General features: G+C 42.6%; 1 protein-coding gene across 13 annotated transcripts in view; it reads right to left on the minus strand.

Moving 5' to 3' along the window:
- dst (dystonin) overlaps positions 1 to 22,624 on the minus strand; it is a 637,976-nt gene that overhangs the window by 182,466 nt on the left and 432,886 nt on the right. For all 13 annotated transcript variants that reach the window (XM_063040140.1, XM_063040054.1, XM_063040111.1 and 10 more), the window contains 3 exons: positions 21,133 to 21,332; positions 10,384 to 10,879; positions 6,816 to 8,287 (listed from right to left, as the gene is read on the minus strand). In XM_063040140.1, the coding sequence (XP_062896210.1) occupies positions 6,816 to 8,287; positions 10,384 to 10,879; positions 21,133 to 21,332 (2,168 nt within the window). The remainder of the gene's footprint in view (positions 1 to 6,815; positions 8,288 to 10,383; positions 10,880 to 21,132; positions 21,333 to 22,624) is intronic.

A 22,624-nucleotide genomic window follows, 5' to 3' on the forward strand; every position in this document is an offset into this window, starting at 1 on the left:
TTTTTGGCACAGAAAAGGTGATACCTGAGCTCATTGACCTTGGTGGTCGATGCTTTTGGGGCATACTAGACACTAGAATACTACAGCACAGTACAGGCCCTTCAGCCCTCGATGTTGTGCCGACCCATATATTCCTTGGAAAAAAAAGTACTAAACCCACACTACCCCGTAACCCTCTATTTTTCTTTGATCCATGTGCTTGTCCAAGAGGCTCTTAAATACCTCTAATGTTTTAGCCTCCACCACCATCCCTGGCAAGTCATTCCAGGCACCCACAACCCTCTGTGTAAAAAAAAAAAACTTACCCCTGATGTCTCCCCTAAACCTCCCTCCCTTAACTTTGTACATATGCCCTCTGGTATTTGCTATTCGTGCCCTAGGAAACAGGTACTGGCTATCCACCCTATCTATGCCTCTCATAATCTTGTAGACCTCTATCAAGTCCCCTCTCATCCTTCTACGCTCCAAAGAGAAAAGTCCCAGCTCTGCTAACCTTGCCTCATAAGACTTGTTTTCCAATCCAGGCAACATCCTGGTAAATCTCCTTTGCACCCTCTCCATAGCTTCCACATCCTTCCTAAAATGAGGTGACCAGAACTGAATACATACTCTAAGTGTGGTCGCACCAGAGATTTGTAGAGTTGCAACATGACCTCTCTACTCTTGAACTCAATCCCCCTATTAATGAAGCCTAGAATCCCATAGGCCTTCTTAACTATCCTAACAACCTGTGCAGCGACCTTGAGGGATGTATGGATTTGAACCCCAAGGTCTCTCTGTTCATCCACACTCTTAAGTAACCGACCATTAACCCTGTACTCAGCCTTCTAGTTTGTCCTTCCAAGATGCATCACCTCAACTTATCCGGATTGAACTCCATCTGCCACTTTTCTGCCCAACTCTGCATCCTGTCTATATCCTCTTGTAACCTTCGACAATCTACAGCTCCATCCACAACTTCTCCAATCTTCGTGTCATCTGCAAACTTACTCACCCATCCTTCCGCCTCTTCATCCAGGTCATTTATAAAAATCACAAAGAGCATGGGTCCCAGGATAGATCCTTGCTGCACTCCACTAGTCACCGACCTCCAGCCAGAATACTTTCCTTCCACTACACTACTACCCTCTGCTTTCTTCCTTTAAGCCAATTTTTTATCCAAACAGCCAAGGTTCCACTGATCCCATGCCTCATGACTTTCTGGATGAGTCTCTCGTGGGGGACCTTGTCAAATGCCTTGCTAAAATCCATGTAGACCACATCTACCACTCTACTCTCATCAATTTCTTTTGTTACCTCTTCAAAAAACTCAATTAGGCATGTGAAGCACGACCTTCCCTTCACAAAGCCATGTTGACTATCCTTGAGTAGACTGTACTTCTCCAAATGCTCGTAGATCCTATTCTTAAGAATCCTTTCCAATAGTTTGCAGACCACCGATGTAAGACTCACCGGTCTATAGTTCCCAGGATTCTCCCTATTACCTTTTTTAAACAAGGGAACTACATGTACCATTCTCCAATCCTCCGGCAGCTTCCCTGCAGCCGAAGAGGATTCAAAGATTACTCCTGCTCCAGTGATCTCTTCTCTCACTTCCCACAGCAACCTGGAGTATATCACATCCGGCCCTGGGGACTTAACCAATCTTGATATTTTTAAGAAGATCCAACACTTCTTCTTCCTTAATCTCCACATCATCCAGCACACAGGCCAGTTCTATTTCGACCTCATCCTGATCAAGGTCCTTTTCACTTGTGAATACTGAAGCAATGTATTCATTTAGGACCTCCCCAACCTCCTCCGCCTCCAGGCACATGTTGCATACAGGAGACATGTAAATGCCTCCAGTTTGTCCACCAGTTCTGGGGAGAGGTCCCATTCCTGACCCAACTCTAAGAATGTGTCCTGAGTTTCCCTGTTGCTGGTCAGAAGTTTTAGGGCACTTGTCTTCCCTTTGTCTGCAAAAGCGCTTACAGTGTCACATCCTGTATATGCGTGCAACCCGATGCTACCACCGCTGCAATGCTATCACATATTTTCTAGCACTAGGGGTGTATACCTTGCCAAAAATCACTATAAGAATTATTCCCCCCAGATGGCCCAAATTTGGGGTCCTGGCTTACGGACTGTAGGACTGTCTTAGAGACTCTAGCTCCAGAATTTTCCACAGGGTTTACTCCCAAAGCTTTCCCCATGAGTGGGTAAAGCCGTAAGGTAGTAAAGGTTTGCAATCAAGAGTTTTCCTTCTTCCAGATGAGCTGCCAACAACGACTGATGAACCCCATCTGCCCAAAGCAACTTATTTTAAAGTGCCCATAACCCACCTTCGCCCTTTCTCCTCAAAGTAGAAATGGTTCTGCCTGGAATAGTAGCTAAGCCACACGTGACGGCCAGGAGCTGGACTTGGTTGTCACAGCCAATTTGAGATGCACACTATTGGGACCATTTAATAGGTAGTGAGAGCTTATCTTCATTACTGCCCCGTCTATAAATAAAGCAGATCTCTTAAAAACACGTATGGTCTATTTTATTCCGCATCTGTATTTTAACCTTTAACTTTATTTTTATATAACTCTTTATTCTGCATAATTGTCGAATTTTTTTTTGTTGTATGGAGCACCAACACACCACAGCAAATTCATATGGCAAAGAAAGCTGATCCTTGATCCTTCTCTAATACTGGGACTGATGGTTGCTTTGCTGATCAATATTGATAATGATAAACAGCGAAGTCTGAAGGGAGTCAGATGTGAACGCATTAGCAATATTCCAAAGAGAATTGAATAAATACCTGAAGAGGAAAAGATTTGTATGTATCTGCATACCTTTAGAAACATGAAACTATTCCCAATGGCAGAGATAATTCTGATGTTCTTTGCTTTGATTAAGGTTTTGCATCATAAAATGGAAGATTCAGTAGAGTAGAAGAGAGCATTCAGTTTCTCAAATCTTCTCCCAATGCCCCTACTTAAACAATATTTTGATTGATTCATCTTGTAACTCCGCCGTTGCTCTACAACCTTATGAAAAATTTATCAAACCCAAAACTTTAAACTATTAATCAATCTGGCGTTTACTGTGCCTATGAGAGAGGCTCCCTCTCCCTCATTATTTCTTGCTTCCTCATCTTGCTTACGAATGGCCTGATTCTGATTCTGAAGTTGTATCTATATGTACTCCATTTCCAGCAGCAAATGCAAATGTTCTGACCAGTTGTGCTTCAAACTGTAACTTCCTGAAACTAGTCCAAATGTCACGATGTTTGGATACATTCTGGAGCATTCTATTTACAAGCTCCAATCTCCTCGGCATCACGCATTGTACAGAATGATGGATGAGACAATATTCTTTATTAAACATGCATTTTTACTTCACAATATTTGAAGTACTTCAAAAATATTCTGCCTGGGAATTATATCCAGAAATGATTCTGGTGATTAGAAACCAAAACAGGCTCATGTTTTAAACACAGCAGAGGACACACAGTTCTGGTGGTGATATTAAAAATAGTTATGATAAGCTTTCATGCCAGAAGAAAAAAAAGCTTTAAATTAAAACAATTATTCTCACAAGCACCACTCCCCAACCCTCTCTTCAACATCTCATTACTCAGTTCCAAGACCACTGCTTGTTTGAGTACACATGCTGATGGGACTGGGAGGAAAGAATTACTCAACCTTAATCATTTTTATTCTGATTTTCTGCCACATGTAATCCTATGGGAAGTCAGCAGGAAGAATAAGGGTCAATTCTTCTGTTCCCCAAACCAAGAGTGTCATTGCCATTTATAACTAAACCATTACTCGCCACAATGGACACTGGATATCTTAAAATAATCGATTTAAAGGAGCACTCTCTTAAAGTGAAATCGTTGTTAGGTCGCATCTGGAATTTCCAGCTGGCGGACGATTTCCCTCCACGCATAGAAAATTACAGCACAGTACAGACCCTTCAGCCAAAATCAATCTAACCCTTCCCTCCTACATAGGCCTCCATGGTTCTGTTATCTATCTGCCTATTTAATAGTTTCTTAAATGTTTGTAATGTATCTGCCTCTATCAAATACGTCATTGCATCTCTCAGAAATGTAGTCTGACAGTGAATGACCGAGCTGAGGTTCTGGCACTGAACTGACTGGGAGATTTAAGCTTGGTCAAAGAAGATTTTAGAGAGCATCCTAAAGTTGTCCCTGTAATTAGTAAAAAAAGGCAACTGAAGGCCTGGACATGATTAGTAAGACTGGAGGAAAGGAAAGTGTCTGGAATTAGAGGAGCTCATAGATCTCATGATGCCACAGGGCTGGAGTTTGCTTCAACATCAAGGATAGGGTAGAAAGAGATGGCTTTGAACAAATATAGAACAGTGCAACACAGTACAGGCCCTTCAGCCCACATCGTTGTGCGACCTTTTAACCTACTCTAAGATTAATCTAGCTCTTCTCTCCTACATAGCCCTCCATTTGTCTTTCATCCATGTGCCTATCTAAGAGTCTCTTGAACGTCCCCAATGTATCGGTCTCTACCACGATCCCTGACAGTGGGCACCAAACATCTACCACACCCTGTGTAACCTCATGTTTTTTTTCATACAAGTAACATAGAAACAGGCCCTTCAGCCCAACTAGACCATGCTGAACCATTTAAACTGCCATTACACATGTGTTAGTATAGGGTGCATCTGAGAACAACAAACACTTGAAGTTAGTAGCCGCCAGTGACACAGAGAATTTGAAACTGTCATCTTCCCTTCAAGCTTCATCCCCTCACCTTTTCCTGTTCTTTCTTCCATTCCTTTATTCCCTCATCTTAACATGTTTTGTTGCTCTCCCCATTATCCAACCAGCAAAGAGCTTCTTATTCATAATATTCTTCATAAAACATAAATTCTAAATTATTTACATGCAGAACTGTTGGTCGTAAATTCCTTTAGCACTCCTGAGCCATTGTTTTGTGTAGCTCTGGATCTATGTTAGGGTTGAGTTAAAGGCAGTCTGACCTTTTACAAAATAGCTCACAACATCTACAGTGCAGATGAACAAGCCATTCACTCAAACCACTGTGTTTACATTCCACACACACCCTCCACCCAGGCTTCATTGTCTCAGCGAAACATATTTCACAGTCTCTTTGTACTCGCTTTTATATACATCCACATGCCATGCTATCTAATCAACCAACCTTGGGTGGGCTAGAAGCTCCGAACTCTTCTGTTAATAGTCAATTACATACATCTTTCAAACTATAAATAGCAAGAAACATCTTTATCTTGTCATTACTATTTGGACCACTGGATAACAGTTTTGTTTATGCTTTGTTAATCGTGTTAAACAATATGGGGACAATACCAGACCCCTCAGTCCACGGGCTGAACAAATAGGTAATTATAGGTTTCAGCCACTGAGAAAGATCACTGAAAACAATTACAATAAGGACCAGGGAGAGTGGTGGAACAAGAACTGAGGCAGGTATGGATGGATAGTACCACAGTCACAAATAAGCATTGGACAATGTAAAAGTTTATAACATCTAAGACTTACTTTTATCATAACCAACGGCTCCTTACTGCCTACCCTTGATTACACGGAGCCTTTTGAAATAATGGTTCATACAGCCTCTGAGAGCTTTGCCCACTAATTTACTTGTCACAGGTATCAGGCTGCTTTGCTTGGAATTATTTAGTCTGTTAAACAGCAGTGTCACATTTCCATCTTTGCATCCCTCTGCTCCATGCCTTTAGACAATGAGAACAAATATCTCCCTCCCTTATACAGAACATATGTACAGAAATATATCCAGCTACCACCACTACTATATCATTTCCTGTCAGCCACCTTATGTACGGACACCTCTGTACATAGAGTCACTTCATCGACATACGATCAATGTGTATAAACTATCTTCTGTATTTACATTCATTGCGTTTTTTATTATTAAGTTGCAAAGATGGAAATGTGACACTGTTGTTTAACAGTGCTTGTTAAACAACGCTGTTAATATTATTATTAGGCTGCTTATTATTCTATTATTATGTTCTTTATCATACTAATTTTTTTTGTGCTGCATCAGATCCGGAGTAAACATTATTTCATTCTCCTTTACATCGTGTACTCAAAATGACACTAAACAATCTTGAATCCCTTAAAAGCTAGGGCTAACTTTCAGCGAAGCAGATGATTTATCGACTTTTGATGCCAAACTCATTACATATTCCTCTTCCTTCTGTTTTCAATTCCAGTCTTTCACATGAACCAGCTTAGTCATTGGAAATAACAAGAGCCCAATGGGCCAAACAGCCTCCTTTTAAGGTATAACTTTCTGTAATTAAGTCCACAATCTTTAGGAGAAACAAAAACAGGGAAGGTGTTGTTCAGGGCAGGGTGAGCTGTGGTTTTGAGGAGGGCGAGATAGTAAGAAAAACCAAAATGAATCCAAGCTGTCGTAACGTAGAACATAACAATAAGGCACATTCTGGGCCTTTAAACCACAACGTTGAGCTGACCCATTAACCTACTCCAAGATCGACCTAACCCTTCTCTCCAAATTCGACCATACACTTCCATTTTAATTTCATCCATGTGCATACCTAAGAGTCTCTAAAAGTCATACTTTAGAAACTGAAAACACTACTTGTACCTGGAAATCAGAGACAAAATAGCCAGATTCCACCTGATTTTACATTGGCCAAAACTCCTCAAAGTACGGCGACTCATCAGTTCAGGACCACAAGTTGTGCAGATCTCATCAAAATAACCCAACATTAATTAAACAGCCAATTAATTTCTATGCTGAGAGACAGATTGAGAAATGAAGCCATACCTTGAATGATTCCAGTTGCTGGTTGATGACCTCTGTTTCCATTCCAACGCTGCCCTGATTCTCCTCGTGTTCCTCAGCTGTGGTCATGAGCTCGCTGAACATTTTGTATCTGTTGTTGAATTCCTCAACGTGCATGAGGGTGCCTTCCACCTGCTCCTGTCTGACTGTTGCTCTGTCCAGCAGCTTATTGCACTGTTTGCTTAAAGCCTCCAAGTCCCGCTTTAACCCCAATAAATCTGGAGAGCTGGAGGACTCCAGCATCTGCTTGCTCTCCTTCTTCGTGACTTCAATGTTTGCCGTTAGCTCCTGGAGTTTGACGATGAAGCCTTGGATGTCATCTTTCTGAGTACGAAGGCAATCCAACTCCCTTCCCACAGGAGCCATGCTATCCAGTTCATCATCCAGGTCAGCAAATAAGGAAAACATCTCCCGGATATTGTTCTGAAACTGCCCAATACCTTGGAGCTTGACCTCCAAGGAGGAGCACCTTTCTCGTACTTGCTGGCTCACCGACTCGTAGTCTTCCTGTAAAGCATTAGCCTGCTGCAGAAGCAAGGATGCGTCTTCACTGTCAGAGGCAGCAGAGGTCAATCTCTGAGCAAGACACTTGACCTTCTCCACTTGTGATGTCAAAGCCTGAAGCATCTTCTGCTGGGCATTCAGATTGGTCAAGCACTTGTTACTGTACGCTTGTGGCCCAAGTGTGTCATGGTGATCCAGTTGCTGTTTGGTCCCCTCTAACTGCTCCTTCGTATCTCTGAGAGACTGCTGAAACTCCTTCATGCATTTGGCCATCTCATCCAGGGAATCTTTTTTCAGGCGGAGCTGGGCACTGATCAAATCCACCTGCTGGTTGACGAATGCCTTCTCACTCCGGATTTCCTCCACGTCTGCCTGGCTAGCTTCCATCAAGCAGTCTGCAGCATTATTTAAATTCTCAAGCGCCCTCCGATGTTTGTCCACGTCATTCTGTAGGGCTTTAATGCTTGCCAAGGAGGACTCGATTTCGGCCACATCACTACACACTTGTACTTGCGAGGACTTTGCTTCACATTCTTTTATCCACGGTAGAAGGTGTTCAGTGCATTCTCTGTACTTCTGGGCTTTCTGCAAACAGTCTCTCAGTTTTTCATGCCTGCTTTCCACTTGCTTGGACAGGTCTTCCCAGGTGCTCCTGAGGGCTGCAAGTTGTTCCTGCAAGGCGGTCTTCTCTACCCCAGGCTGCATATTCTGAAGGAGCGATTCGCCTTCTGCCATGATCATCTCATAGGAGCCAGCCTTCTGGGCCAAGGATTTCTGAAATGCTGCCTGCTCATCAATCAACAAGTGGAGGAGGTCCAGCTTACAGGATATAGGAGCCCTCTGCCTCTGCTCGTCACTTTTCCCACCTATCCAGGCTTGAAAATCATCAAACATCTTTTGGAACTGCTGGGAATTAGCCAGTGCTGACTGAAGTTGATGCACTCGTTTCCCTTTAGCAAAAATAAAAATAATTGTAATGCATTATTTTGTGGCTTCCTTATTTCCCACCCCATATAGAACAAAACCTACAGCATGTATACAGTCTCTGAATATTGAAAGACAGGCATAGCGTGGACATGGAGAGAACTTTTCCTAAGGGCGTCAAAGCTTATGGGGAGAAGGACAAGGGATTGAAAAGGATAATGATTCAGCCAAGGTGGAATTGTGGAGCAGACTGTGATGACTGTGATGCAAATGATGCATTTCGCTGTATGTTTCAAATTTTAAAATAAAGCTAATCTTTATCAATCTCTTCACGTAACTGAAATCCCACATCCCTAGTCCCAGTATAAGAAATGTGTTTATCGTACAAATTAATAAATTTGTTCCTATCTCTCATTTTAGATTTGGATACTGAATCCAATCCAGTTTTATTTTTAAGTTTTACTATTGCATTTAGTGTCTCTGTTTGCTAAACTAAGGCATTATCAGTCCTTCTCTATTTGTTTTATCATCTTCAAAGGTTTATTTGTGTGAACCCCAGAAGCCCTTCTCTTTAGAACACTGGAGAAATCCATTGATATGGGAAGTTTACTTGTGGCCAGGATCATAAAGGCAAGTGAAAATTGAGGGATAGCTTGGCTCTTTTCACTCCTGTGACCTAACAGCTCAGTTCCTGGGCTTTGGTCATTGTTTATTATTCAGCTTACTCTCCTACTGGTCAAATCTCCTTTCAAAACGCACTGAAAAATTCAACTGGTGTTTCTATAGTGCCAGCTGTGATGAACCCCATATCTTATAAATGAACTGATCAGTAATTTAATCTTTAATTGTTCAAAGGATCTTCAACTTAAAACTTTAACTTTGTTTCCTCTCCACAGACATTAGCTGACCTGTTCAGCAATTTCAGTTTAAAAAAAAATAGATTAGCACCATTTGCAGTTTTTTGATTGCCATCAGCAAAGTCTCTGATTAAGATTATTTTTACTTCATCAGCCATTCTCTGCATCTCTGATGGGAATTCATAAAGTTTCTCAAGTAAGAAGTGAAAACATGAAATTCAGGTGTAAAGCAAGTCGAGGGTAAGGAACGAGTTAAAAAGCCTATAAAAAAATTAAAGCAGAAACTGCTCAGAGTAACACACACACAAAATGCTGGAGGAGGAACTTTGTAAGTCAGGCAGCATCTACGGAGGTGAATAAACAGTTTCATTTTGGGCTCAGACCCTTCATCATCACTGCTCAGAGTTGTAGTACACATTAACAAACACGATAGAAATAAAGGTCAACATTTTGGACACATCTTCAGCTGCATTTTCAGATTGTTCTCTTCATTCTGTATCTTTCCAGCACTCATTACTGTAATTTCAGATCCACGTAGCCATTAACTTTTTGGTTGAGATATGTACAATAACATTTCAGAGACTTTTAGACAGATATATGGATAGAGAGGCTCAGAGTTATATGGTCAAACGCAGGAAATGGGAATAGTGTGGATATAGTTCTTGGTCAGTACGGGCAAGTTGAGACAAAGGGCCTGTTTCTGTGTTGTGTTACTCTCTAACTTTATGTTTGCTTTAACCCCATCAATTATCCTGAGACAGGTATACAAGGTGATAAGAGGCATAGATAAAGTGGAAAGCCAAAGACTATTCCCAGGGAAGAAGTGGCTAATACAAGGAGACTTCATTTTAAGAATATTGGAGGAGCGATGTCAGGGGCAGGCTTTTTACACTGAGAGAGGTGAGTACATGGAACATGCTGCTGGCCTAGAGGCAGATACATTTAGGACATTTAAGAGACATCTAGATAGGAACATGGAAGAAAGAAAAATACAGGGCTATGTGAGAGCGAATGGTTAAATTGATCTAAGACTAGGTGAAAAGGTTGGAATAACATAGTGGGCTGAAGGGCCTGTACTGTATTCTATAAACTCTCACCTATACCTGGTTGATAAGCAAAAACTGCAGATGCTAGGATGATGAACTTCCAGTTTCAATGAAAGGTCATAAAACTGAGGTCCCTACCCAGAGTATTTGAAGCATTTTCTGTTTAACTCTTGAAAACAAAAATCATTGCCAATTCAATGCTGCGGTTCATTGGCGCACCTGCTCGCTCCTCAAGATCCTGAAACGGCTTCACGACATTGTCCAACTGCCTGGTGAGCTCAGCCCTCAGGTACTGCTCACCGACGAGGACTGAGATCTCCTCACAGAGGGCCTTGGCCTCCTGCAAGCCCTTCTCCTCCTGCTCTAGCTCTGCCCGGAGTTCGCTGGCCACATCCAGCTGGCGCTTCAGGGCTTCTGGCTGGGCATCAATCGGCGGCTGACTAGCCAGTTTAGCATCCAGGGTGCTCAGCTTACTTGAGAGGTGCCGGACTAGATTTTGGTACTGGGTGCTTTTGATGATAGCCTGGTCAATGAGGTTAGAGCGGTTAACCAGCTGCCCAGTCAGACTGTCCCATTTCTGCGTTACAGCAGCTAGCTGGTCACTGACAAGGCCCGAGGTTGGAGCAGAGCCATCTGGTCGACTCAAGATACCCTCAGCGGCCATTTTCAACTGCTCATGTTGTGGCTTCCGTGTCTCGAACTCCTTCAGCAGGATCTGTAAGTGTGAGAGAGAAAAATAAATCCACTAGAAGGCAGGAAGTTGCATTTGTGCAATATTCACACCATCCCCACAATACCACTGACATCCGAGGATCTAAGCAATGTGGATTGGCAAGTGTAAAGTTCAGGTTCAACGAGGTTACCACAATCCAACTCTTCAGCTTTGTCAATTACTTTGTCATGGGAAATTGAACGGTGTCTTCACACCACCAGGTTAAGGAACAGCTATTACTCCTCAACCATCAGGCTCCTGAATCAGTGTGGATAACTTCACTCATCTCAGTACTGATCTGATTCCACAACCTATGGACTCACTTTCAAGGGCATTTCAACTTGTGTCCCCCGTATTTACTTATTTAGTTAGTTAGTTAGTATTTGCGGTTTGTCTCTTTTTGCACGTTGGTTGTTTCTCAGTGTTTGTACATAATTTTTCATTAATTCTATTGTATTTCTTTGTCTGCAAGAAAATTAATCTCATGGTGACATACGTGTACTTTGATAATACATTTAGTTTGAACTCTGATGTGAGCTGCGCAACACATCACTGAGAAGCTGGTTGTAGTATGTTTTACACACACTCTCATAAGAACATAAGAAATAGGAGCAGGAGCAGGCCATGCGGCCCATCGAGCCTGCCCCGCCATTCAATAAGATCGTAGCTGATCTGTCCGTAAACTCAGCTCTATCTACCTACCTTTTCCCCATAACCCTTAATTCCCTTACTATGTAAAAACCTATCTAACTGTTTCTTAAATATATTTAGTGAGGAAGCCTCAACTGCTTCCCTGGGGAGAGATGGCTAATCTGTGCCGGCCTCAACTCCTCTTCTGTGCCAGTTCCCTATAATCCTCAATTCCTTGACCTATCTATGCACTGTGAGCAACCCTTCTGCTAACACAAATGTTCAGCATCTGGTAATATTAATTAATATTTGATATAAGCATTTGTTTATGATTGGTGTGGATGGTGGTGACTGATGTTTAAATTCAGGCGTTGCTACCTTTATGATGCAGTGTCCTTATTTCTTATTAAGACATACGGCACGGTGACAGTCCTTTGCGTTCCAACAAGCCCACACCACCTAGTTACACCCATGTGACCAGTTAACCCACTGATCCGCATGTCTTTGGGATGTGGAGGGAGACCGATACGTTCATGGGGAGAATAAGCAAACTCCTTGCAGACAGCAGCGGGAACTGAACCGGGGTCACAGGCACTGTAATAGCATTATGGTAACCACTAGGCTATGGTACCTCCCCTTCGTTAGATATGACGAGATGGTGACAACCACAAGACTATTCATGCCTAAAGCATTCTTTGAAATAAACCATCTAATACTTCATGCACTGTTTAGGAATCTCCCCCCAACCATAATGTTCCATCTGACTAAGGGCTCTGTCCTTTTCTTTTATACATTCATGGAATATGAGCATTGCTAACTAATTTATTGCTCATTGCTAATTGACTGTGAACAGTTGGTGGTTGGGAATATCGTCTTCTTGAGTCACTGCATTTCATGAAGTGAAGGTATTCCCACTGTGCATAGTGGTTTGCTGGAATGTTCCATTACCTTTGAACTGTCATTGCATCAAACCTTAAAAATGAGACATAGAGCAATAACTTCAAATGTTCTGAAAGGACATTCACAGTAGCTGCAAAAATGAAAAACCCACAATAGAATCAATGAAAAACTACACAGAAACATAGATGGACAAATAACCAAAGTGCAAAAGAAGACAAACTGTGCAATACAGAAGAAAAACAAATAATAATAAATCAATAATGAATAATATTGAGAACATGAGTTGTAGAGTCCTTGAAAGTGAGTCTTTCCAGCAGCCCAATCAGCTGCAGGAGTAGCTCACAATGAGGAGGTTTCTCGCAGGTTGGCAGCGCTCGTTGAAAAGGAGTGATTCACGGGTGTTTGGTGTAATTCCGGCAGCCCAATCAGTAAATAAAAGTACAGAAGGGACAAGCAGAGCAGCCATTGTTGGGAGTGGGCCAGTGGTAAGAATGGGAGTGTCAGGCTTTTGCTCAAAGGAGGCTTTGGCTCAGAAGAGGTGTAGGCTCTGGGTAAGTTTCTGTTAGGTTTCCCTTTTCTCCTACTGTGTCAGGGGTACTTGGTAAATGGCCATTGTGTGCTCTTCATGCCAGATGTTACCTAGAACTTCTCAGGGAACTACATCTGCCTGAAGTGCATCATCCAGCTGCAGCACCTTGAAGACTGTGTTAGGGATCTGCAGCAGCAACTGGATGACCTTCAACTTGTACGGGAGAGTGAGGAGATCATCGACTGGAGTTACAGGGAAGTAGTCACCCCTAAGTTGCAAGATGCAGGTAGCTGGGTGATTGTCAGGAGAAGGAATGGGAAGGTAAATAGGCAGAGCACACTTGTGATCATTCCCCTCAATAACTGTAGCAGGGGATGACTTCCCAGGGGAATGCTATGGAGACCAGGTCACTGTCAGTAAGCGTGGGTCCGTGGGTGCAGAAGGGAAAGAGGGAGCAGAGAGGAGCGGTTGTGATAGGGGGCTCAATAATCAGAGGAATAGACAGGAGATTCTGTGGATGTGAATGGGACACCTGGATGTTATGTTCCCTCTCAGACGCCAGGGTCAGGAATGTCTCATATCGTGTCGTGGGAGAGCAGCCAGAAGTCTTGGTACATATTGGTACCAATGACATGGGAAGGAAAAGCAAAGAGGTCCTGAAGAGAGAATTTAGAAAGCTTAGTAGAAAGCTAAGAAGCAGGACATTCAGGGTCGCAATTTCTGAATTGCTACCTGTGCCATGAGTCAGTGAGGGTAGAAACAGGATGATTTGGCAGATAGGTGTGTCATGCACTTTGGTAGTAGAAATAAATGTGCAGACTATTTTCTAAACAGGGAGAAACTACAAAAATCTGAAATGCAAAGGGACTTGGGAGTCATCGTGCAGAACATCTTCAAAGTTAACCTGCAGATAGAGTCAGTGGTGAGGAAGGCAAATGCAATGTTAGCATTAATTTCAAGAGGTCTAGAATACAAGAGCAGGGATGTGATGCTGAGGCTTTATAAGGCACTAGTGAGGCCTCACCTTGAGTGTTGTAAACAGTTTTGGGTTGCTTATTTATGAAAAGATGTGCTGACATTGGAGAGGGTTCAGAGGAGGTTCACAAGGATGATTCTGTGAATGAAAGGGTTATCATCTGAGGAACGTTTGATGGCTCTGTGCCTGTACTTACTCGAATTTAGAAGAATGAGGGGTAATCTCACTGAAGCCTTCGAATGTCGAAAGGCCTAGACAGAGTAGATGTGGAAAGGATGCTTCCCATGGTGGGGGAGTCTAGGACAAGAAGGCACAGCCTCACAATAGAGGCGCCTCCATTTGAAGCAGAGATACAAAGAAATTTCTTTAGCCAGAGGGTGGTGAATTTGTGGAATTTGTTACCACGGGCAGCCGTTGAGGCCAGGTCGTTGGATGTATTTAAGGTGGAGATTGATAGGTTCTTGATTAGACACAACATTAAAGGTTATGGGGAAATGGCCAGGGAGTGGGGCTGACCAGGGGAATCAAGGGTTAGCCATGATTGAATGGTGGAGCTGACTCGATGGGCCAAATGGTCTAATTCTGCTCCTATGTATTGTGGTCTTATGGAGTCCATGGTTTGCGGAATTAGTTCAGTGTTGAAGTGAGTGAAGTTATCCATGATGGTTCAGGTGCCTGATGGTTGAAGGGTAATAACTGAATGAATGAATACAGTTGGGAATTTCAGAGGAACATCTTTACCCTGAGAACATGGGACTTGCTCCAACAGGGACTGATTAAGTTGATCTTTCAGGAGAAGCTCAATAAAAACAGTAGGAAAAATGGCAACAGAAGGAGAGGAGGAGGCTCAAGAGGAGCCTGCTGAGGTCTGGTGAGCGACCAGGATGGATCTAAAGGCCAGCTTTGTCGAAGATTAACTTTATTTGTCACATGTACAGAAGAACACACAGTGAGGTGCATGATTTGCATCAACAACCAATGCAGTCTGTGGATGGCTGGGGGCAGCTCGCATGTGCCAGCACACTTCTGGCACCAGTACAGCGTGCCCATAACTTATTATCCCCAACCCATACATCTTTTTAATGTGGCAAACTGGAGCACCCAGAGGAAAGCCATGTAGTCGGGTGGGGGAATGCACAAACTCCTTACAGACAGCACAGTGGGATTTGAACCCCGATCGTGATCGCTGGAGCTATAAAGCCGTAAAGCTACCAGTTACCGCTACCATGCCACCCAGAACCCAGTTGTTTCTGCACAGCATCTTGTCATGCTCTTCCCACATTTACTACAATTCTATTGAAACATCCTCTTACAAAAAGCCTGTTTGTTATTTCCCAGTTCCCTCCTTCACGTCTCTCTGAGCTATGACAAGTGTTCGGAAAACCAGATACTCCTTAGAGGCTGCCCAGTATCAAGCTTTTCAGTACTCAATCCAGGCAGTGGCTTTCCCTCCCTCCCAAAGTATTAAAAGCACGAAAGATAAAAATAAACTTGATTTCTTACATGTACACTGAAACTTGCAGTGAAATGCATTGTATGCGTCAAGTTAAATCAGAAAGGATTGTGCTGGAGAGCCCACAAGAGCTGCCTTGCTTCTGTCCTCCACATAGCATGCCCACAAATCACTAACCCTAGCCTCTACGTCTTTGGAATGTGGGAGGAAATCAGAGCACCCAGAGGAAACCAATGTGGTCACGGAGGACTATGTACAAATTCCTCACCGACTAGCTTTCTTCGCTGTATAATCCAGCTCAGACCTTAGAATGAATGAGACTCATAAATAACAAGTCTGCTGACTCTCTTACATTAGTGCTGATGACAGTGTTTTCTGACAAGACACTTTTGCATGCACCAAGGAAATGATACTGATAATTTTTCATTATTACAGAAGCCAATTACAAAAGACCCAGTTCTAACACATTGTGTAACAATTACTTTGTGCAGCTCAGATGTATTTACAGACATATAAAGTTTGCTGGTTCCAGGAAATATTTTTTCATCTCTGGCTGTTTCCAAACACTGCTGCGCATTTCACTGAAAAGGCATACAAGATCATAACTAGTTATGAAGAGAGAAAGTATTCTCATTAGCAGACAGCTCGAGTATCAGGAGCAGGTATTTAAAATCTCAGCTAAAAGGCACATGATGGATATAATGAAAAATTCTCTTACACAAGGGATAGATATAACCTGGAACTCACTGCCTGGATTGAATTGCAAAAAGAATGGACATTTGACGGAATCATTTGCAAAACTGTGGGAAAAGAGAATGGGAATGTCATTAGCAGGATTATTCTGAGGAGCTAGTATGGACTCTGTGCGCAGAATAATGTCCTGTGCTAAAACAACTTCATTATTCACCTGAATAAAAAAAAGTTAGGAAATTAAATGGATGTCTGGAAAATGATGGGTGCTTTTGAAAAGGGAAACGGAAAAAAATATTCATGCCATTACTTCCTATAAGGCGAAACCTAATAGCATAAATGGCAGTGATGCTTCACTCTCCTATGAGCTCAATACTTTTAATACTCATTTTGAAAGGGAGAATAATACTAGAACTGTGCGAATCCCCTTGGTGTCTGGTGACTCTGTGATCTCTATCCCGGAGACTGACATCAGAACATCCTTCCAGAGGGTGAAGCTGTCAGGCCCCAATGGTGTGCATGGCAGGGTACTGAAAACCTCTGCTGACCAATTGGCTGGAGTTTCCATGGACATTTTCAACCTTTCACTGTTGTGGTAGGAGGTTCCCACCGGCTTCAAAAGGGTAGCAATCGTGCCACAGCCTAAGAAGAGCAGGATGAGCTGCCTCAATGATGGCCACCTGGTAGCACTCACACCTAGAGTGATGAAGTTGTCTGACAGGTTGGTAACTCCTGCCTGGGCAAGAACCTGGACCCGCTGCAATTTGCCGACCATCACAACAGGTTTACAATCTCACTGGCTCTCCATTCTGTTATGGAGCACCTAGACAACAGCAAATACGTTATGCTGCTGCTTATCAATTACAGCTCAGCATGCAACACCATCATCCCATCAGTATTTATCAATAAACTTCAAAACCTGGGCCTCTGTACCTCCCTCTCTAACTGGATCCTTGATTTCCTTATTGGGAGACCACAGTCAGTGCAGATCAGTAATAACATCTCCTCCTCACTGACAACCAATACGGGTGGATCTCAAAGATGCATGCTTAGCCCACTGCTCTGCTCTCTGAAACTCAAGCACAGCTAAAACCCCAACCATAAGTTTGCTGATGACAACACTATTGTTTGTAGAATCTCAGATGGCAATGAGAAGGTGTACTTGAGTGAGACAGATCAACCAGCTAAGTGGTGTCACCAGAACAATCTCGCACCCAACGTCAAAAAGACGAAGGAACTTACTAAGGACTTTGGGAAGGGGAAGTTGAAAGAACACACACCAGTCCTCACTGAGGGTCAGCAGTGAAAGGGGTGACCAGTTCCGAGTTCCTGAGCATCAACATCTTGGAGAATCTGTCCTGGGCCCAACATACTGAGGCAATTACGAAGAAGGGAAGCCAATGGCTCTACTTCACTCAGAGTCTGAGCAGTATGTCATCAAAGACTCCAGCAATTTTCTATACGTGTACGATGGGGAGCATGCTGACTGGGGGCATCACTACCTGGTATTGAGGCTCCAACGTACAGCATCACGAGAAGCTTCAGAGGGTTGCAGACTCAGCGGGTTTCATTATGAGCACAACACTTGTCATTTTGAAGCAGTGTCTCAGGAAGGCAGCATCTTGTACAGAGGACCCTCACCATATGAGCCATTCCTCCTCATTACTACAACTGGGGAAAAGTCCTGAGGACGCATACTCAGTGACTTACAAACAGCTTCTTCCCCTCCGCCATCAAATTTCTGAAAAATGTGTGACCCCATGAACATGACCTCACTTTTTTAGCACTATTTATTTATTTTGTAATTATAGTCATTTTTATGCCTTGCAGTGTGCTGTTGCAGGAAAACAATGGATTTCACAACATAACAGAGATAATAAAACTGATTCCGATTCCAATTCAGTCAATCAATGAGTTAACTTATGGCAAGCATTTAAGAATTTCATTTCGATGCACAAGCTTGTTAAAACGCCTCTCAATAAATAGTGGTAGAAATAGAATTGTTAACAGGCTTTACTAAGGAAAAGTTGGATGAGTATTTAAATTAAACTGTTTCAGGAAGTTTAGAGCAGCATGTGAGCACATTTTATGTGCCTTACAGTTCTACAACTCTGGAAAAGAACTAATCCCACAGCAATTAAGAACACACACAAATACATGGCAAATGGACAGCACGTGATGACTCTTCTCCAACAAGGAACTTTTTTTAACAGCATAACTAACTCAAGGAATGCATGTGCTCAGGGTAACCCCTGGTCTATAGGGAATTCACATCATTCTGTCCAAAAGCCATTTTAGGACATTTTTGCTGTGTATCTACTCATGGCACAATGAGTTAAAATATTTTGGATATAGACAAATCTGCTGAAACTACTGAACTGTACATTTTGCTGTCATGACTACTGCTGCAATCAGCTAAAAATACCTTAAAATGCAGTGGCAGACGTTTAAGGAGATCTTCCAGAAAGGACAGAAAACATACGTTCCAACAAGAAATAAAATTTCCTCGGGGAGGATCCTACCATCTGTGGTTAACTAAAAAAGGTAATGATAGTATTAAGGATATAATTGTGGAAAAATGGATAGGATGGCAGATCAGTAGTCTGGATAGAATATAAAACCAGCAAAGAATGGCTTTCAGATTAATAAGGGTGGAAAAATTAAAACACATTCTAGCCAAAAAAATAAAAATAGATAGCACGTGTTTCCATAAGACCATTAGACATAGGAGCAGAATGAGGCCTATGCTTCTGTGTTTTCTCCACCATCCCATCATGGCTGATTTATCACCCCTCTCAACCCCATTCTCCAGCCCAAGGGTTTATATACAGTCTCCATTTATATTTTTTAAATATTCACCAATTGAACACTGGTCCTAGAGAAAGTGTCTGGGGAAATACTAATAAAACAAAAAAAGGAACTGCAGACAAATTCAACAGGTGTTTTGTTTCAGTCTTCACTGCAGAGCAAACTAAAACATCCTAGAAATAAGGGGTCTTGGCCTGAAACATTGACTGTTTATTCCTTTTCATAGGTGCTGCCTGACCTGCTGAGTTCCTCCAGCATTTTATGTGTGTTATTCTAGAAATAACTGTATGTCAGAAATTTGGAGGTGGGGGGGGGGAATCTCTGGAAAGTTACAAGGGAGGTGATTCTGAGCAAACTGTAGGAGCTGTGAACTGACAAACCTCTAGATCCAAATGGACGGCACTTCTGTGGTCATAAAGAGATAGTTGCAGGGTCATTATTAATATTCCAACATTCCCTAGATTTGGGAAAGATACCAATGGATTTGAAAATTGCATCTCAATTAAAAACGGAGTTATAAAGCAGGAAACTAGAAACTGGATTGCTTAATGTCTGTCATTGGGAAAATGTTATAGATGTTATAGCAGGCAGTTTAAAGAAAAAGCCAGGATCATCAGGCAAAGTTCACATGGTTACAGCACAGGAAATTGTGTCTGACCAATTTAAACATAGAAAATAGACTATTACAGCACAGTACAGGTCCTCCAGCTCACGATGTTCTGCCAACCTTATAACCTACTAAGTTCAATCTAACCCTTCCCTCCTGCAAAGCCTCTATATTTCTATCATCCATGTGCCTAGATAAGAGTCTCTTAAATGCCACCAAAGTATCAGCTTCTACCGTCACTACCAGAGGACATTCCACGCACTCACCTCTCTCTGTAAAGAACTTATCTCTGACATCCTGAAGTCTTTTGATGAAGAAACTACCTATCAAGAGATCCAGGAAATGATCTATACTTAAATTTCCAGAGGGACATGATGAGATGCTGATGGGATGAATTAAGAAGTTAAGAGGGGATAAACGTCGACTGTTTATTCCCTCCACAGACACTGCCTGACTTGCTGAGTTCCTCCTCCATTTCGTGTGTGTTGCTCAAGATTTCCAGCATCTGCAGAATCTCTTGTGTTTATAACCATTGGCTGCAAGCTTTGAGTTTCTCATCTCAGCTGTGTTGGGGTTTGTGCTAGGCTCATTGACAGACTGCCTAATTAGTCCCATTCTCTTAGCCTTTCATCATTTTCTAAAATTCCACCTGCCTCCCTTTTAATACTTACCAAACTCCCTTTCGGAAGTTCCCACCTAATCACCTTCCAACATTTCAGACGATGCATTCCAGACTTCCACATCATTAAAAACCCAGCTCCAATTTCAATGGAACCATTCCTCCCAAACAAACAAGGACTGATTAATAACGGCACACCTTTGGGGACAGGGATGGGAGATAGGGGTCAAGTTAAGGTTTAGGGACAGAGCTGCGTGGAGTTAAGAGGCCAGGCTGGAGCCTAGCCTCTGCCCCGTGCTCCACATTTGAAGGCCAGTGTCGTGTGTTGGATGAGAGACATGAGCAGTCGGATGTCAGGCCAGAGACCAGCGAGTATGAGGGCTGGTAACCCAACCCACGAGGTCATTGGCGGGTTCTGGAATTGGAGCTTGCTGCAGGCAGGAGGCACAGGGGCCAGTGATTACCTAGTTCTACGAGTCGGCAAGACTGGAGTTCGAGGCCTAGTGTTTGGGGTTCCATCATCAGTGTCCAGGGATTGAGGGCTGTAGTTCGAAGTTCCATCGTCAGTACTCAGAGGTTGTGGTCCTCATCTACGATTCTCAGTTCTTATCAGCGGTAAGTCCTGGGGTTGATACCAAAGATCGAAAACCCGGAAGATCGATCGGAAGTTTGGAAGTTAAAGCCCAATGATTGAAGCCGTGGATCTCAGTCTGTGAGTCCACCAAGGAAGTCAGAGGCCCAATGCCTGCAAGTCCACTGGAGGCAGGGTGCCTTGAGGTGGCCTGTTCTGGGGTTACAGGGCTGTATGTGTGTATGGGGGACTGGGTGGATGGTAGAAAAGGGCTTTGTTTTGCTGCTGCTTTGTTGCTGTTGTTCTGTTTTTGTTGTTGCTTGAGTGAACATGGTGGGCATACGACATCAGCGCTAGAATGTGTGGTGATTCTTTTAGACTGCCCACAGCACATCCTTAGATTTTATTGGTTGTTAACATGAACTAACTATTTCACTGTATGTTTCAATGCACATGTTAATCTGAATCCTTACCTGAACCTGTTGTTTCTGATTGTTCAGCATATGAGGATCTATAGACAGCGGTCCCAACACATTCATCATCAGCTCCTTTTCAACAAGCCACTGGCGAAGCTGTGCCTCACCCGTTTCAAACTGTGTATGGAAACTGGACGACTCCTCCAACTTCTGTTGCCGCTCACTGGCCAACTGGCTGACCTGCTCCCATTTTGAATCTAAAGAAAAGAAAAACAAAAGTGAGCACCGACGACTTTCCATCACCAGGAGAAATTCAACAAAACAAAACGTCTTCAGAACAACAACTTGACCTTTAATGGATCACAGCTCTACTTGGAAAAATTTAAATGAGGAAAGGTAGGTGGATCAAACATAAAATTCAGTAGGGAAATATGTGTCCTGCACAAGTGCTGATACTTCAGTGAGCTGCAGGGCGTTGCAGACTCAACCAGGTCCACCATGGACACTAGCCACCCCACCATCAAGGGCATCTTCAAAACGTGATGCCTCAGGAAGCTGGCATCAACCATTAGGACCCCTCACCCCCTGGCACATACCCTCCGCTCATTACTACCATCAAGGAGGAGGTACAGGAGGCTGAAGACTCATACTCAATATTTTATGAACAACTTGTTCCCCTCCACCATCAGATTCCTGAACAGTCCATGAATCCATAAACACTAACTCAATATTTTTGCTCTTTTTGTACTATTTATATTATTTCTATACAGTATAATATTTCTTATTGTGAGTTATAGATGCTGAAAAAGAATTTTTGGATTCTGTTGTATTACCTCACTCTGCACTGCTCTGCAAACATTTAAAATCACTTCTATAAAGCTGTTTACATTGTAAATACCTGCTGGTATTTGTGTATTTATGCTCAGTTTATTTGACACCTGCACTTCCAACTTCAATTTTATATACTTCTGTGTTCTATAAAATTGTTGAAATGTCGCTGTCTTTTGGTGCATGTTAAGCCAACACACTGCAAATTCCTAATATATGTGATTAGATATTTGTATTAACGAGCAGGTGTACAGGTGTACCTAATAAAAGTGGCTACTGAATGTATTTCTTCATGATAGCCTTGGGAATCTGAGTTTCCAAAGCCTGCACTGATCAACCCGCACCCCTATATCTAGAATATAAAAGACTATCATTCAAACCCTTGAGGAGATGTAAAAACCATTTCATGAAGCACCTGATCGTCCCATCAAATTTGATCAGGATAGTCTGAGAAGCCTTATTTAAAATCAAGGAAAAATAAAGTCAGCAGAAGAGTGCTGGACAGAGCATGTTGATGTATTGACCAATGTTCTCTCTAAGGTGTGAGCACGCACACATCTTTTGATACTAGCGTACAAAGGAATCTAAAGTGCACACAAAAGGTTGTCACCCTCTACCTCGTTGGCATGTTAGGTATATTTCACCATCGTACACAATCCTTTTCCTCTGTGATGATTTGTCTGCAGATTTCAGAACTGGCATATTTATGCTGTTTTTATTG

Source organism: Mobula hypostoma, chromosome 2 (genome assembly GCF_963921235.1).
Source record: "Mobula hypostoma chromosome 2, sMobHyp1.1, whole genome shotgun sequence".
Lineage (NCBI taxonomy): Eukaryota > Metazoa > Chordata > Chondrichthyes > Myliobatiformes > Myliobatidae > Mobula > Mobula hypostoma.